This window comes from Odontesthes bonariensis, chromosome 6, assembly GCF_027942865.1.
Source record: "Odontesthes bonariensis isolate fOdoBon6 chromosome 6, fOdoBon6.hap1, whole genome shotgun sequence".
In the NCBI taxonomy this organism is placed as follows: domain Eukaryota; kingdom Metazoa; phylum Chordata; class Actinopteri; order Atheriniformes; family Atherinopsidae; genus Odontesthes; species Odontesthes bonariensis.
In genome coordinates this window covers 38,260,215-38,278,240 of record NC_134511.1, presented here as the reverse complement: position 1 = coordinate 38,278,240, position 18,026 = coordinate 38,260,215, and the positions used below count along the sequence as shown (strand labels likewise).

The 18,026-nt window shown below is 39.3% G+C and overlaps 1 protein-coding gene across 1 annotated transcript in view; it reads right to left on the bottom strand.

Annotated features, from left to right (window-relative positions):
- Nucleotides 1-18,026, bottom strand: part of adgrv1 (adhesion G protein-coupled receptor V1) — a 106,670-nt gene that overhangs the window by 2,110 nt on the left and 86,534 nt on the right. The window contains exons 90-94 of the mRNA XM_075468731.1: nt 16,750-16,928; nt 13,754-13,911; nt 7,105-7,226; nt 2,681-2,866; nt 25-202 (exon numbers count right to left, since the gene is read on the bottom strand). Of these exons, the coding sequence (XP_075324846.1) occupies nt 25-202; nt 2,681-2,866; nt 7,105-7,226; nt 13,754-13,911; nt 16,750-16,928 (823 nt within the window). The remainder of the gene's footprint in view (nt 1-24; nt 203-2,680; nt 2,867-7,104; nt 7,227-13,753; nt 13,912-16,749; nt 16,929-18,026) is intronic.

Sequence of the window (18,026 nt, the reverse complement as noted above, 5' to 3'; positions counted from 1 at the left end):
AAGGTTGAATAATTCTTATCTCACCTGTTTTTAAGGCAAATATGAGGTCATCAAACTCTTGTGACTCTTCGTCTGTGGTTACCAGGTTGGTGTTGATGAAACTTCCCTCTGTGGTGTATGTCCCCATCACAGGACTGGGCTTAAACACACTGCTCGGCTGGATACCAGGCCGAAGAGATGTTCGCTCCCAGTCTGCTGATACCTGACACACACACACATCATTACATAAGCCAACCGGTAGACCACACCACAATACACATACATACAACTGTCACTCTTGCCAACAAACCTTAAATGAGCATTTTTTATCGTTTGAATCTTGTTTGCATGTCTGCTAACTTTCCTCTAAAAGCTAATGTTTTATAACACCATCATAAATGGAACAATAAATGGAATCAATGTGAAGAAGAGTTTCAAGGAAAGGTCATGTCTCTGTGTGTAAAAATGAAAGTAGAAGATGAACATAGTGAAAAATCAGGTCACGTAAAAACACAAATAAGCACACCTACAAATGTTTAATTCAGAGAGTGGCTGCATCTGTCAACCATGTAATCAAGACTGGGATGACTTAGGGTCAAGCAGAGAGCATGCTGTCCAAGTACCACAAAGGGTTAAGACCTACACAAGGTTAGAGGGGGTCCGTTGCTTTACGGTTTCACACTGAAGCTGCCAAATTTCATATAATTATACTGCTAGCACAGTAAGGCAATAAACGGCATTTCTTTGATGGGAGAATTGTTTCATATATGATTCAATAAAGAATAGGGAAGAAAAAATCAAAGAGAAGATAAGGAAAGGGATTTTTCTAAAAAAACAAACATGTTACTATATGATGTGTATCCATCTTATTTTATCACCAGCAACCAGATAAATTTTCTCCTTTTTTCCACTGGGTTCATTCATTATGAACGCCTCATCTGTCTATGTACATGCATAAATGCGTGTGTGTGTCTGGGTGAGGTACAAATGTCTGAGGATTGTTGGGTTGTGACTAGTACAGAGTGTCCAGTGAGGTGAATAAAGCCCCATCAGGCACCTCAGATCTGTCACATCCATTCTGAGTTAGGGCAATGAGTGGATGACTCTAATAAGCTGCTCAACCCTCACGTCATGTTTTCCAGTACTAGCTCTTATGAATGGTTTTTCTACCAATCCATACTCCTCATCTGACACTACTTTTGGTTTCCATAGGCATCTTAGCCTGTAGTCTTATCTTCATGTCTGTGCTGTAGCCACATCTCAAGGGAGGCAGGAGTGTGCTCTCATGAATAAAACAAGATTATGTGGACTACGTGTAGAGAGGCACTGAGAAAGAGAAAGGGAGGAGAGAGTTCCCAGGAGTAACAACGTTAAACCGGCCCCCTCTTCTCCCCCCCTATCTCTCCTTATAGGGTATTCTCCTGGGAAAAAGTTGCTGAGGAGTTACAACTCAAGTGCCACATGGGTGTGTACAGTCTGATTTCAGTGCTGGCTTGCGTGCAACGTGCCAGTCTCGAAGAAAATTCACAAGAGGAGCTGATCTGGGTGTTTGTGGGAGTCATTAAAACTATCACCCAAACAAGTTTAGAAATACATGATTTGGTCAAGTGTGTGGTGAGAGTTGGGCTAAGCAAGTATGAATGCTATTTGTGGAATTACGCTCAACTAATGTGAGAAATAAATGTTGAAGGACCAGGAAGGGGGAAATAGAGGCATGGGAATGAAGGCATGGGAAAAAGAAGGAGGAGAATCGGAGCAGGTGAGACACTGAGAAAGTGTAACACAGGGAGGGAAAGTAAAACACCAAGGCAGTTATGTAAAATTCACAAACTTATTGTTTTGGTCAGGTCATTATTCCCATCACACAAAATTGTTTCCCAACCAGGTTAACTGATGAACTCAGCAGGGTGAAAACCAAATATCAGAGAACATGAGCTTTTAGCAGGGACGGAAATTAACTTCAGTAATGGCAGTAATGTCCTGCAAAGACCTCAGGTCAGTTGCTCATTCAAATGCCAGGTACTGGTGCTCAAGATTAATCAATGTAAACAATGGCAGCATTCTGCATATGGTTGTACAAGTGAAGTCACAGAACTGAAAATGTATCTGGAGTAAAGGAAAGTAGCTTTGTTGATTAACCAGGTATTAGTTGCAAAAGTTGTAATTAGTTTATAAATATTCCTGTGATGTTTATGCCACTTTTTTATTGGATCTGTTCGTGCAGTCTGTTTTATTACGGCATCTTGAAATTAATAATAACTTAAACCTACTCTACCTCTGTCTAAATAAGGCACAGACAGCACAATCTCTACCTCTTTTACCTGACAGTTCTAAAAAATAGAGTAACTATGTACATTTTAACAAATGTGTATTCTAAACAACTTACTTTTTGGTTTTACCTGAGAAGATTTCTACAAGTAATTTAGCCTTCAATTGAGTGTAATTTCCCTATAGTAACAGTGCTTTGCTTTTTAGGTTCCAATAATTGAACTGAGACTGGCCAAATGATCTAAACTGTGCACCAATCCTGAACCTGCACTGCTTAGAAAACTTTCATGTAGCCAGATGAATGGGAGCTATTGTCTAAGGTTTTAGAACACCCCAATATCTCAAAAGTAAAAATGGGTAGAGATAAGACATTTCTTTCATCTATATCTGATGTCTCATCAAGCTGTGTGTGTGTGTGTGTGTGTGTGCATACCTCTTCCATGGCGCTGATGAGATTCTGAGTTGATTTACTAATGTCGCCTCCTACAGTAGTGGGTCCCCCTCCTTGGTAGGTAGAGTCGGAACCATTGTGGCCACTCATTTCCACAGTGTAACTGGCTTTAGTCGGCCAACACAGCTGGTTGTGCATAATGAAGTAGACTGCAAACACATACAAGCCCTGTACAGAAAGAAGGGAAATGAGTATTGAGAATTACGTTGTCCATGGTTTTGCAATTTATTCCCCATGAATGCATGTTATTGCGTCATCCGTCAGACTGCAGTCAAACAGCACATTTGCACATTTTTGTTAAGCATAAATAAAGTAATATATTAAAATGAACAAACATTATTTCTGTAACTCTGACAGTAAAACCTTTTACATATCACTGTTAGCAGCAGCAGCATCTTTCAGCATTACTTCATCACTTTGTCATGACGTCACTGGTATTTCTGCTTCTTCGACTTCCTCGTCATTACCACATCTTCAGTCAACGACACTATTCTGTGAATTATCCCAAAACACCAGAGTGTGAAATGCCACGCGGCCATACCGCATTTCACAACACTCATCACTGGATGATGACGTCAGCCGCAGATAGACATGGAACATGGAACATGTCTCTATAGACAGTTTGTTTTAAACAGGTAGCAATAAGTAAAAACTTGTCAAAGTACTCCAAAGCTCACATCTAGTTTAGTGGGATTGAGGTTCCATCCAACAGTTTGGGTGGTTACAATTGAGATTACAAAGGAGAAAACAGGAACCATAACTGGAAACTGCGTGTTTATGGTTGTACTGTAAAACTGCAACATCTGCGCAACAAGAAAAGGAAAGAGGGCTGCAAACAGATGAAAAACACATGGGATAGCTCACAGGTCATTAGCTGTGCCATAAAGCCCAGTGCTTTGTTAAACTGTCACTTACACAAACACAAATTAGACAGATCTACCTAAATACATACACTATTTAGTATCTTGTAATGTATTTCTGTACCTCTGAGGTGTGCTTGAGCTGCAAAAGCAGAATTGTACACCATGTCCCCTGGTAGATGGGATATTTCAGAGTGAGTATAGGAGGAGCTGAGTGTAATGCTGTGTGAAGGGATTGTGCTGCCATGATCTTTTTTTTGCTTTTCCTGTCTAATAAGTTAAAGAGGCAATTAACCTGCCTTTGTGTGGTCACATACAGTAACTAGGTGTGCATTTATATCTGGGTGTACATGTTGTTATCTATGACTGTGGTTCCATCACAGCAGCACAGTGGGCGATTAGCACAGATCATTAGCGAGCTGTACAGCTTGAGAGACAGGCTTTACAACCATAGGCCTGTTATGTAAGTGTTCCCTGATCACTGGGGAGGCTGTGTCTTTGGGGCTGGAAAGCAAAGTTCTGAGAAAAGCACTAAGAATAGGGGAGGTGTTGAGAGAAGAATGAGAGAAGAAAGGAAAGCAACAAAAGGAATCAATGAAAATGTTTAATTGAATGAAAATCTAGAAAGACATTCATTTACTTAGAGAAGAAAACTGGAAAAGATTAGCTTAGTTAAAAAAAAAAAAATTTCAAGTTCAGCGTTTCTTTTAACTGGATACTTGATGCAACAGTTGGTATAATTACTGACTTGAAAAAGGGCTTTCCGCTGTCTACAAATCATCTTCTGTGATCATAAAACTGAATTATTTCCCCTAAATTGTGGACGCTCTTGGGGCCTGTGATATTCTTTTCCATATTAACACACACATATCCTGTGTCCTATTTTTAGAGAAGGGTAAAATGAGGAAGTGGGGATGGTAATGAATTGTTATGAAGAATGGTCCTGCTTCACGGCTGTGGATATTTTTGACTGTGCCAATACGATGAGGTAAGGCTTATTGGCAGAATGAGGAGATAACGAAGGGTGGTGCTGTAGTGATTTGATTATTGTCTTCTAATTTAGTCTGATGAGAAACAGATGTACAACCGAAAAGGGAGTGATAGAGGGAATATGAAGGGACAAAAAAAGATGCTGCCTATGGAAAGAAACGTTTTCTCTTTTTCTCAGGGTAACTTTAAATGTGATAAACCTCTGAATTTGGTTCAATCAGAAGTTCTCCCTAAAACTACAGGTTGCTTTAACAGTGCTCAATCAACGAAAAGTTCTTCACGCTCTGCAACACAAACACAGTCGTGCACAGCTGTAACATCTGCAGCTGTTTAATAATGCTCAGTAATTAGCAGCAGGGTGGTGTGCCACACAACTCTATCAACAACAACACCAGGGTAAATATGGAAAATTCTTCTAATGGAAAATTCACTGCATGACGGAAACAAAAACCACTCTGCTACACCTAGCACCAGAGACCTACAGAGTAATAACTTCCAGCCAACAGGCACTGAGAAAACAAGGAAAACGACAGTAATAAAGACCTGAATAAGTTTGCATGTTTAACAGCAGGGAAGTGGAATAAAATGCTCCAAGAAAGAGGTGATCATGTAAAATGTTAGTCTAAACTTCTCCATACTGCGTGCATCAATTCAAGTCTTCAAATCAGCAAAATCCATCAATAGATGTGATAATCATCATACCCGTTGGTTAAAGTGTTCTTAAGCAGCAACTTTTCAGTCGGAATTAAGTCTAGAAAGCACTTGTCCTTTAATCAGAACGCCTTGTTGTTGCATCAAGATGCGTGAAAACACAAATCCTGCATCTGGTCATGATTCATGACAATCTAATTTTTGCTCAATGTCCACGGACTGCGTCTCGAAGGCAACATTTTCAGTCTTGTTTATCAGGATTCTATTTTTTTCTTCAATAAGTTTTCATTCAGTCCCTCACCTATGTTACATAAAAAACACTCAAAAATGCTACAAAAATTAGGTCTGCTCCAAAAAGCATGTGCATGCACACATCTGCATTAACAAGTCTAATTACAAAACTGTTTTGTGCTACAGCACCTCAACAGAATTTCTTTCTTAAATGGTACTTTATGAAAACTGGGTCAGATGAGTTTGTTTATTACTAATCAATGTGTAAGCTTTGGGGCTCTTCACCTGTTTCCACTCTGATGAATCCTTCCTTATTCCTGCTGCAGACCTTGGAGGCTACCACTTTAATCAGAGCATTGAGGTTGCAGTGTTCTTGCCTGGATTGGAAATCAATTGCCTTAGTTCTGTTAAAAGAAGACTTCTATTCCTTCTGTTTTTTTTTTCACCTCACCCAGAAGAAAAAAAATGAAACTCAGAAAAACTGCGACATTAGTTAGTATTTCAGTGTTTTCATTGAACCACAAAAACTGTAGATGAAAAAAATAAATGTTAATATTACAATTCTGACCTCACAAACTTTAAACTGTGACTTTAAAGAGCATCATCAACCTACTGGTCAACTGAGGAAACTGACCACATGATGTCACAGCGTGGGACAAACCTCACTGGAGCTCACAAACAAGTGCTAAGAGTGACATTGACCGTTGGTGTTGACATCACTTCTCTTCATTTGTCACTACACCAACAGGAGAAATTTACTTTGGTGCAGCACTGTTGTCTTTTGCATGTGGATGCCACATATCACCACGGGTTACCACAGAGCATCTTATGGTGCGCTACAAAGACAGATGGTCTCTCTGAAAAGATGACTGAAGGAGACCCCAAACATAGACTTGTAAAGAGAACAAAATATCTATTGTGCCAAAGAGTGTGAGGCCGGGAGAGGTACATGGACACATAAAAAAAACATTATTAAGTCACTGCTACTACTGACCGGGTAGTTTCTGTCTGTGTGTCTGCATCAGTAACGCATGGGGCATTTAACAAAACAAATTAAGTTTGAGTTTTACTGTAGCCTGCCTGACGACGTACCTGATTTGTGAACTGCTGTTTTGAACTCTTAAGTTTAGGAATCAGAGTTCATCTTCGCTGCCTTGTTTTTGTAATCTTAAGTGACCATATTTGTGCAGAGTGGAGCTTGAAAGTGATACTTAAAGCCTGATTGGTCGAAAAAATGTTTGGCCTAATATCTATTTAATTTTGGAGATATTATCACGAGGACCATCAGCACACAGATCAGAAGAAGTCAACCAGAATGACACAGTAGCCTAATGGATTGTGGGAAATCACTGAATCTGTATTTCAGGAAAGAAACGTATGCCTTTTTCATTTTTAATCTGTTGGAGCTTGCAATGTTTTTAATCTGATATTTAGTCCTATAATTAATCCACCCTGGAAAATAAATAACTGCCAACTCATTTCAAGTCTTACCTGCACATATCAAAAGAACTCTTTAGATTGGCTTCCACTTCATAAATCCACATTGGGTGCTTACATTTCATACAATGTACGAGCAGAGTTACTAGTCATCTATGGTTACTAATCAAAAAAGAACTGTGAATTAGTAAACAGTCAAGCATACATGCAAACAAATAAAAAAGTAAATGATCTTACGAGCAGGCAGTTAAAGATGACGTAGAGGATGAGCATCCACAGGTACCTGTAACCCATGTGGAGTCCTGCCCACAACCAGACCAGCGAGATGAGCAGAAACAGGTAGAGGACCAGCGGCACCTCTGGAGCACAGAATAACAGCATAAGATTTAAAAACAAAATCAGCACCAGCAGCAGAAACAGACATATACACACAGACACACGGAAGTACACACAATATTACATGTAATCCATGTATTATAAGCAATCCATTAAAGTGTAAACTCAAGAGCAGAGCAGTAAGGATAAAGTGTGTGTGTGTGGGGGGGGCTAGAGTGATTAGTGAGCCACAGAAGCTATTCAATGAACCAGATCTTAAAGCCCTTATTCAACAGGGGTGTCGGACGTTTTATTTTCCTTGAATACACATGAGGGCAGCTAAGAAATTGATTATTGAAAAAGGGGTAGAAACATAAGTTTGCTTCTTTCTGCCCCATTTCATTCAGCATTTGCATTATTGTTTCTTTTTTGTTTGGTTTTTAACTTTTGACGAATGAAATAAACAAATGAACTAAACTAAACTAAACTAAAGAAGACCTCAGCCACAAAAGCTCACTTATGTATGCCTCTACACAAGTGTGCACTCAAGAGCTGCACTGTCCAGCTAGAACTTCATCGGTTAAGCATTGATGATACCGTTAGTGAAGCTAAGTGAATAAGTGAAGTGCTGATACTGATCTCAGAGCCAGTGCATATAGTTATTTTGTTTGTGGAAATGGTTGCAACAACTGGTGTTAGCATGTCTAGCTTCATTTGTGCTTAGCACAATGGTCGGCTGCATAATAAAGCTGATTCTTGAAACGAGGAGAGATGAACGCTCATACACAGATGGAACATCCTTTATATTATCCAGTAGCAAAGGTATAGATGCTGGATTATTTGAAGAGCTTGATTATTTAAAAAAATTAGTGTTTGAAATTAAGAAGAATCACCAAATGAGCAGTCTTCATGAATAAGCTATAGGTGCTAAAACGCTGCAGTCTGCATACAGTAATCACAATGCCCACCCACTCACATGTATGTAAGCTAAGACTTGCCACAATGCCAGACAAACACGTGACCCCATCATGAAATGCATTTAATGTGCATTATGTTTACAGTGGACACACCCCACACTATGCACAGCATGCAGACAGACACTCAAGCATATCACCTGTATTTGGACTGTGCTAGGTTTCTAAGATAAGACAAGACCGCCAAGAGACCTTTCTTCACGTGTTTCTAAAGTGAGCTCTTCTGTGGCAACAGGTGTCTCCTTTTGGCAGCTAAGCATGCTAAGCAGGCATGACATACTGTAACTGCAACTTTCGGTGTTAAGGACAAATACTGCTCATTCAAAAGTCTTTTCTGAATGTGTTCCTTATAGTATTCATGTTTTATGTTATGCGATTTGAAGAAGACCACAACCACAGTGAAGCAGAGACAAACTCAAGTTAATCATCAGAGCAAGAAACAAAAAAAAAAAAACACAGCCAGGTTTTATCAATGAGAAAATAGTGAGATTAAAATGAATTACATGATCTTTTATGGGCAATCCTAATGGATAAAGCCTGATGGATAAGGATAATTAGAAGAGAAGCAGTGAGAACATGACAGTAGCTGTTGAAACAAAGCAAAAAACAACTTAAAAATATAATGTTTGTTCTTTACAAAAAATGAGAAATAGAAAACAAGAAGATCCTCTGAGGAATACTTAAATAAATAACTTTTTTTTCCTTTTTAAAAAATGCTTTTATTGGAAAAATGAGGATTGACAAAAAAGGGAAGATATTTGTATACAGTGTAATGAAATAATCAAACTTGATCAATGTAAAAAAATATGTATATTCAAAACACATCCACATCATGAGCACCACACCTAATGTGACTGTAATACAAGTTTGACTTATGATCAGGAACTGGATCAAATGTCTGTTTCTATCTCTACAACCACATTGCATCTATGTTCCCATTCAGAGTTACTTATTCAGCCGATTTGCAACTTTGAAGACATATTAGGCATAAAACTAGGAATGCGATCTCTGTAATTAACTGTATTTGACTATTTCTATGTTCATGTTCATGTATGTGTTGAGGTATGAAAGGCAGGGTTTGTAACATGGCTGCAGTTTGCAACAGCGTGTTGACATTAGTAATTCTGTTTGGTTGAAAGCCAGCCTGATGCACGACTGACTGCAGCATTCAGACATGCTCCACATGAACATATCTAACATGACTATGTGGAACCCAGTTCATCATACTGTCTGAGCAAAAGAATGTAAAGTAATACAAATTCCAAGCATTTTGAGGCAAAATTAGAGATGACTGCTGGTTTTAAATTGACCCTTAAATTCAAAGGGAAAATCAGAGGTGTTATGTAGGACAGAGTGTACAGTTCACTTCACAAGTAGGATGGAAACACAGGGCACCGGGCCCAAGTTTGCTTGAAAAGCCCTCACTTAGGTGCCACTTCCATAACCCTGTCAGCTCCACTCTGCTCCAAGTTGAGCTTCTTTTCCCAGAGCAACTCTTGTCCGACACAGCCTAATTATACTTCCTTAGTGACATTTCCTTTGTCTTGCCTCTCCCTTTCCCTTTGAAACCTATTTCCAGTCAGATTTCCTTCTGATACTCTGGTTATTGTTTCCCAGTGCTTCAGTCCCATTAATTCTCATCTAGTTTCAGTAAGTTTCCCACGCAGGACATACGGTCTCATTTTAGAATATTTTTGCTCACAGTTACTAAATCTGTTTAGCAAGTTTTTGAAAATTCTTTGTCTTTTCTACTTTCTACTGCTTCTAACAACATGGACCTCATCTGTCATGTTCCCTGTCTGTCTCCCATCTTGCACATATGTCTCCATCTCCTCCCTCTCTGGTTTGATTTTTCCAACCATGTAAGCACATTCCAGTCTGTGGACAGGGCAGAGCTCCCAAAGCAAGAACAGGTTCCCAGAGCCAAGTGGAGACTGACTGCAAAATGCTGACTGACTGACTGTTTGGGTTGACACCGCCAAGATGAAAAAAAAAGTTCCAGAGCAAATGCTTGTTTTGAATAGTGACAGTATGTGTGTATTAGTATGTGGGTAAACTTTCTGTTTGGTGGAGCTTAGAGATACATCAACAATTTAATCTTCGATTTCTGACCTAGAGATTTCAGGGGAATTTTGCGGGAGGGAGCTGCTTTCCTCAACAGATTCCAGTTTATATTTTATCAGTATGGGTTCTTGGTGTGACAAGACAAACTATGAAGAGAAGCCCATGTTGAAGAAAAAGAAACTAAAGACAGTGCTGACATTACTATAACAAATAGGTCACCAGCTGTAATGACAAGAAGCTGTAAGAAACATGTGCTGTGTGTGACTTATTAAGAGTGGGCAATATGAACAAAGGGAACAAATTATTCTCAAAAATAAAACAAAATATTTACATTTAAATTGTTTGATTTATAAATGTATCATCAGTTTTCTCAATATCAAATGTATCTAGTAATAGAAGACATGAATGAAATAATCCAGTCTTAATGTGCTGTGATGAGCATCTACAAATCAGAGTTTGGATTCCAAATTCGGGTTTGCACATACAGCAAATTCACAGGCCCAAACACAGCGTAAGCAATGCAGGGCTCAGCAATAAAACCATATCCATCACCTGTATTTGTTTAATTCACATTCCTCAACAATCAGCGATCAAAGTGCGGTGAGGGGAACACTTGGCATTGTAAAAACATGTGTATTAAAAGAACATTGTGTTTTGCAAACACACTTTGTGGACTCAGTTGGGTTGTAATAAGCACTTAATGAGGATCTTTAGATACACATGATCATGTTTTTTTGCTGGCAAGCCTTGCTTTGGACAATGTGGCAGAGTTCCAGTCTTCCTCTGGGATACAGGTACATGTCTGCAAGTGGGGTTGAGAACGTGTTCAAACAAGACACTTGCTCACTTGCTTGATTTCACTAACGCCAGAGGTCCTGCTATATTTCACACAGTCCTGTGAGTTTTACATGTGGGCTTCTCACACTCATGCACACATGCACAGATTAGCCCTAAGCTTATCTCATCAGTTGTTTGCTATAGTAAGGAATTTGAAAGTGTGACCTCAATACTCACTGCCCTTATGGGATCAGCTTTGCCACAGGTTGTGAACTTATACCAGCTGGACAGCAAAGTCAAGCTTAAACTCACATTATAGATTGTAAAATAGCGATGAAGAGCTGTTAAAGTTTCGCAGAAAGAGTCTGCAAATGTACATGATGATCATAGATAGGCAAATGGAAATACTTTTATGTATTGTATCTGTCAGACTGTTGCTCACAACAGGTCTTCGCACTGCAGCTTCAACAGGGAATGAGCTAAATGTTTTGAACATTAAAATATACTCATAATATTTTTATTCTCTTTCGGACTCTGGACCAGTTGACACAAAGCCAACACTGATTTAATGCAAGGGTTTGTACACTCTGCAGTAAGAAAAAAGCAATAATAGATAAAGAGAAAACCACAGAGACACATGCTCTTGTGCACTGTTTGCATGCTTTACTTACTTTACTACTTACACGTGTGAAAGAGTGTACATGGTTGTATTATGTCCAGATAAATCACTAAAGGTGCAGCAAACGCTGTCAAATTCCTGCATGAACTTTGATAAGAATGTCAGTGTTGTCAACTTTAATTATATATAACTAATAATAATGATAGTTAACTAATAATAATCATAAATAATCTTTAATGATTGGTGAAAACAATGCTGCAACATTATAATTATCCTTTGGGATGAATAAAACATTTGTCATGCAGCTCCACCCACATCCGCTTGTAATGGTTAGGGAACAGGGGTTAGAGGGCAAGGAACATGACAAATGGCTTGAACCTTCATACAGGTTGCAGCAAGATGGAGTTTAGTTTCAGAGCTACTTTTTGAGCTGTTGTGCTCTAGAAATGTGTGTTTCTGTCAAGGAAAGGTGAGCTGGGTCCATTCTTGCAGCCCCTTACAGCACCAATGTGTTCCCATCAGTTCCCATGAGTGTCGATGAGAGCTGGTGCTGATAAATACTCATCAGTACTGCAAAGTCATCTCACATGGGACTGAATGCCTATTAAACTTATTTCCTTGTACTCGAAACTAAAATATATTAGCAGGCGTTGGTGATTTTTATGTAGTGTAAAAAGTGCTATAGAAATTCTTTGAAATCATTGTTTGCTTTTTCACCCGCTTCATTTCTAAATTTCACAACAAAACCAACACAATGCTGCCATCAAGGTAATATCCTACAAGCTGCCCTTTAGCCTCGGTCTTGTTTTGGGAATGAAAAGGTATTGCTTCCTTTTTAAGTATGCACACCTACTTGTAGCTCAGCAAAGCACTGTTTTGGTTTTCTACACAGTTCAGAGGCAACACACAGTGTACGTGGCAAACTGCTCGCCAGCCAAAGGACTGGCACTAATTCGGGCTTTGCTTTGTCATTGGATGGCCTTGACTGTGCAAAACAAGCTAAAGCCTGCTGATTCCCATTGATGGCCACTGATTACAGCCACGATGATGAGGGACTAAAGGGTTTGGCTTGGATCTTCGTGTGTGGGCAAAGTTACTGACTGCACTGAATAAATAGGACTGATTCACATAAGTGGGATGGTTATTTCTGTATAAACAATAAAGTTGCATAATTTGTAAGTTTGAGAGTGTTTGCACACACCTTAGATCATTACCGTATAATGTGTATTCAGTGCTTGTAGCTTAAGGGGTTTAACTAAGTGTTATTCTTAGTCTAACAAACAGCATGGCTAAATAAAATGTGAATGTCAGCATATTTTCACTCACATTAGCAAGGTATTGAGAATGTTTAGTAGTGGTCATGTTTCTCTTTCAAGAGCGGAAGACAGACAGGAAACTGAGACAAATAAGAGCTCAACATCTTATCCAAAAATATGGGTGTATGCAGTGTAGTTCGTGAGGGCACCCTGGCAACAGGTTATTAGTTTCTGTCGTGTAAGCAAAAGGAAAAAACTGAAACTGTGTGATTGTACACATAGCGACCCTCGGTCGCAAATCTGTGTGTACATATATATATGTATATTTTTCCCTTACTACACAATCTCTCTCAAATGTGTGCTCATGCACAAATGGGAATATATATACATCCTATTTCCCACTTCCAACTCCCCTCGGTAACATAACTCCACCATACCACCATTAATAACTGTGAACTGGACTGCATTGCTGCATTGTACACTACTTACCATCTACCGCAGATAGCAGCCCCCTGCCCCGCCCCACTTCCAACCCCCCTCGGTAACATATCTCCACCGTAATCATAACCATCATTAATAATAATAATTGTGAACCGGACTGCATTGTTGCACTGTACACTACCTACCATCTATTGCAGACAACAAGCCCCCCCCCCCCAACGACAAACCTCATATTCAACTGCACTAGCACTATTGCACTTTGGGTAATGTTATTTAATGTGATTTATATTATTTGTTATTACTTCTTTTCATATTGGGTGGGGTATTTATTTATACTTGAATGCCAGTGGTGATGGTGATGCTACAAACAAATTTCATTGTAAACTCTGTTTTAACAATGACAATAAATAATATATCTATCTATCTATTTGGTTGGTTACCTGAGCTGTTGGTCCGTCCACGGTAAATGTCGTCGTAGGCCTTCCACTGCTCAGTAACCTGGTAGGCGTGGATGAACACAACTAACACTGCAACTAGACAGATGAGAGGCACGAGCACCGCTGTGCACAGAGCTGCATAGATGTTTGGGATAAAACACCTACAGGAGAAGATGGACAGAAAAGTCAGTAATTGGTTTGGCAGATGGATGTTGTTTTGAATGAAATACAACAGGCAAAAAAGAAAAGACAAGTGATGGTGAGAGAAGTAAAAAGCATACAAAAACACATTGAGTAATCAGTGCGTCCAGGTCAGAGGTAAGCTCTGGAAAATGGAAACGTATTACATGCTTTTAATGCACTTAATTTAGCACTAAGACTTTGTTTCTGCAGGCTTTACAAATAGGATCTGCTCGCTGAGACCTCTGAGCCTGCCTAAGACCCACAGGATTCTTGCTCAACTGAAGCAAAATACACACGTTCTTAACTCTTCTGAGTCTCACCCTCTTCTGAACAACTTGTTTCCCATTCAAAACATGAAAGAGCATCTCAAAGAAAAAATAACTGTAGTTATCTCCTGCTTTGAAAAGGGGGTAATGTAGAGTGATTACAATGATGAATCTTCTGATCCTATCAAATATACAAATGTGGATTTTGTTTTGTGGACAGATGCATACAAATGATAATTTATCACAATGAAGTTACTTCTCTTTTTTTTTAATCAATTTCTCAGTTGGTGTGAGTCAGTACTTTCAGTTGTTTTTACACAAATTCTTGCCCAGCTTCCTTCAATCAGACATGTTTTATCTTCATCGAATAAAACTGAGTGAAACATCTTTTTCTCTGGGAAATGAAACACGTCTATATAAACAGTAGCTACAAAACAACGAGCAAAACACTCATGTGACTTTGTCTTTTTCAAAACAAGCTCAGGCCTGGTTTGGTGGGAGCATCGTGTGGAGATAGGACATCCGCAGGTTTGAGCAGCAGCTGTAAAATAATTAGATATATGCTAGCCAAAACATAAAGGAGCATGCCAAATAAAGCCTTGCATCATCCTGTCCCACCAAGAGGGCAAGATGATGACATTGATATCCCTGCAATATGGACATTTGTGCTGGTGTGACCTCGTGAAGGAATGAGAGCCTACAGTACAGAAAATCTCACAAGAAAGAGAAATTCCAGGGATTCCTGAGGAAGATGAAGAAAACATTACCCAGGGGCCAACTTCTGTGACTGCAATCTGGCAGGGAAGACATGAAGTGAGCAGAACCTTTTATGGTGGATTTGTAAAGTAAAATATATATTTTTTTAATGTTCTCTTTTATATAGGCAGTGAAGTCATGGATCGCTGAAGCAACGGTCCTTCAGTAAAGAGCGCCCAATTTAAAGTCAATGAAATAAATGAACTGAGTATAAAGGGGAAAATGTAGTGGGAGACGCTTTTTTTAAATGATGTGATTCGAGGACATTGCATTTTCAGACTATATAACCAGAGATAGCGAGCATACATCAAAGATCGATAGTGTCAAGACAAATAAAAATCAGTGTATCAAAGTAACACCATCTCAGACTTAAAATTAGAGCCAATGAAACAAACCCTTTCGAATCCAAATAAGATTTACTTCTTTAGCAAATGTCAACTGGGTCAAATTTTCAAATGACTTGGGCTGAATAGGCAGGTGCTCATAGGTAATGCAATACTTGAAGAAAGACTAAATTCTGTAGTTCTGCTCCTGTTTTAGTGAAGGATACAATATCACAAGCACATGCCACAGTAAAGACTAAATGAGGTCCAGTCACACATAATAGTAACAGGAACTTTTAACCACAGAATGACACCCAAGCATGTCAACATGCTGCACTGCAGTCAGGCATGACAAGCACAGAATCAGGAGACACTAGGAAAGTATAATCAAGACAAAAAGTGGAAGAAAAACTGGATAATTTGCGTGATTTGTTGATTTCTTATCTATACTATTCTGCTTTCACATATCCATTATTCACTGTTTTTTGGTTTTTTTTTTAAGCCTAGCAACGATCACTCCAAAAAAAAGTGTTTCACTCACAATTAACAATCGCTCACACTCTCGGATACAGTTGCAACTAAAATGTTTTCTGACGTAAGGTCCGAGATTGACCTTTTTTTGCATGCAGGCAGGGTGAAACTGAGACGAGTAAAGTGGCGAGAAAACAAGGGGAAACCTGTTTACTCTGATGAGGAGAAATAGAGAGGGGGTGAATGAATTCAAAGGCTGCCTCACTCCCTTGCAGAGGAGGGCCGGCTCTCCGGGAAACTGAATACTCGTCTGTGTCCTTAACTCTCTCATGTGTACGGTCACTGTCTCCCACCCTCCCACCCACAGGAAACACGCATACTCAGTTGATCCCAAGGATAACAGCCACACCTAAGACCACAGACTAATTTAAGATGTGATTTGAGGGTTTAAACTTCATCAGTGTTTGGCTTTGTGTCCACTGCACACACTTGTTCACACATGAAAAAAAAAAAAAATGCACACAGACATTAACACACAGGTACACACAAAATAATAGACACACCTGTCTAAGGATCCTTGTGCAGCTTTTTATGAAATGATTTCACTTGTTTTGTTGGAGGCACTATATATAGATGGAAAACAGTTTCTAAGAGACTCCACCTGCAAGGCAAAGACTCAGGTTTCTGTATGGGGCCATGCATACAAACACTGACACTCCTTCACTAATTCATTCACATGATAGGACAAGCTACCTCCTCATATGATGTCACTGGCTCAGGTGTTTTCCTTTTGCTCTCATCTGAAGTGGAATGTCCCTAAGCTTAAAAAAGAATCTGCAGTCACTACAAGTGAATCAGACCAGTTTTAAAAACACTTGTGAGTGTTATTATTAGAAAAAAAAAAGAAAGTTTAGGGAAGGTATGGACTAATTCCATGTTCCTGTCTTCGGTTTAAAAAAATGTCCAATTCTGCATGTATTTATATACATTTTCTACTCACACATCTCCTTGCACAAGTCCATACACTGCATGTATGGTCCATCCAAAGCCGCCAAGTAAAACGATGACCAAAACGATAATGACCAGGGCAGGAAGTCCCCAGCCTAAGAGAAAGTAGAGCAGGTACCGGCGTTCTGTGTGTTCGTCGTTCATGACCAGCACTTGCCAGAAGTTCACTGCCTGAGGAAACAGTTTGAGAAAACAACTAATAAATGACTGAAATGGGAACAGAATAAACTGTCATTCACTAAAAAGATTCCTTTAAACTTATTGTTCCTCAATAATATAAGGGATAAGAGGACTTTCAACTTTCTTCACTGTGAGGACATTTGGTCTTCACAGTGAAGAACTAAAACACTCTTACATCATTAGCCAAAATAGTTATGTTTGCTTTGTTATCTAGAAGGCTTTTATGGTCTCGTACATCGGATACACAAAGCCGTTCTTTGTTACACAAGTGGCTTTTCTGAACACCTGTTGATTGTAACACAGGCACAATGTCTAATCCTTGTGTAAAGACTTCAACAGCCACTGCACTGGAGAAAGAAAGGGCAAAGAGCAGTGGTTCATTTTACATTTTCAAAACTTAAGGCAAAATTGGAAAAGGCATCTCAGGTTCTCTTTGGTCGGTGGGTTACAAACTGTAGACCTTTATTCCATCTCTTCTTTCTTTGTTCTTTTATCAACTCTAGGAGGAAATAACTTGATTAAAACCGAATAAAGCTTGAAAAGAAAAAGAAAAAAAAAAAGATTGAGACATCACCACAAAGCAATTCAAACTTATACAATAGGCGGACTGCTACAGTATAATGACAGCTGTTGATGTTTACATCCATCTGTTTGCAAACACTCAGGCAGGACATTGTGATGCAACAAATGACAACAGGGTAACGGATGTTGACCTCTTCCTCAAATAACTGTTGCATCGGTCACGATAACCATATTGTATAACCACTGACCCAACAGAGCCCACTGCACAAACATCCAAGAATGAACAAATACAAACAAAAACAGATACTTTCTAAGCATGCCTGGTAGGTTCCAGGGGTCCGTTTCACAAAGCAGGTTCAACCAACTCTGAGTCTATTCCTGATCTCTGAGTTGATCTACTCTGAGATAGAAAACTCTGAGTTTTCGGTTCCAGAAACGCTGATTTGAGTGAGGTTAATCAACTCCGAGTAAGTTCACCTTGAGTTTAGCGCGTGCACCACAACTTTAAAAAGCCAGCATCAATGGAGCCCAGATTCGACAAGTCACCTTGGCAACGGGGAAGAGGAG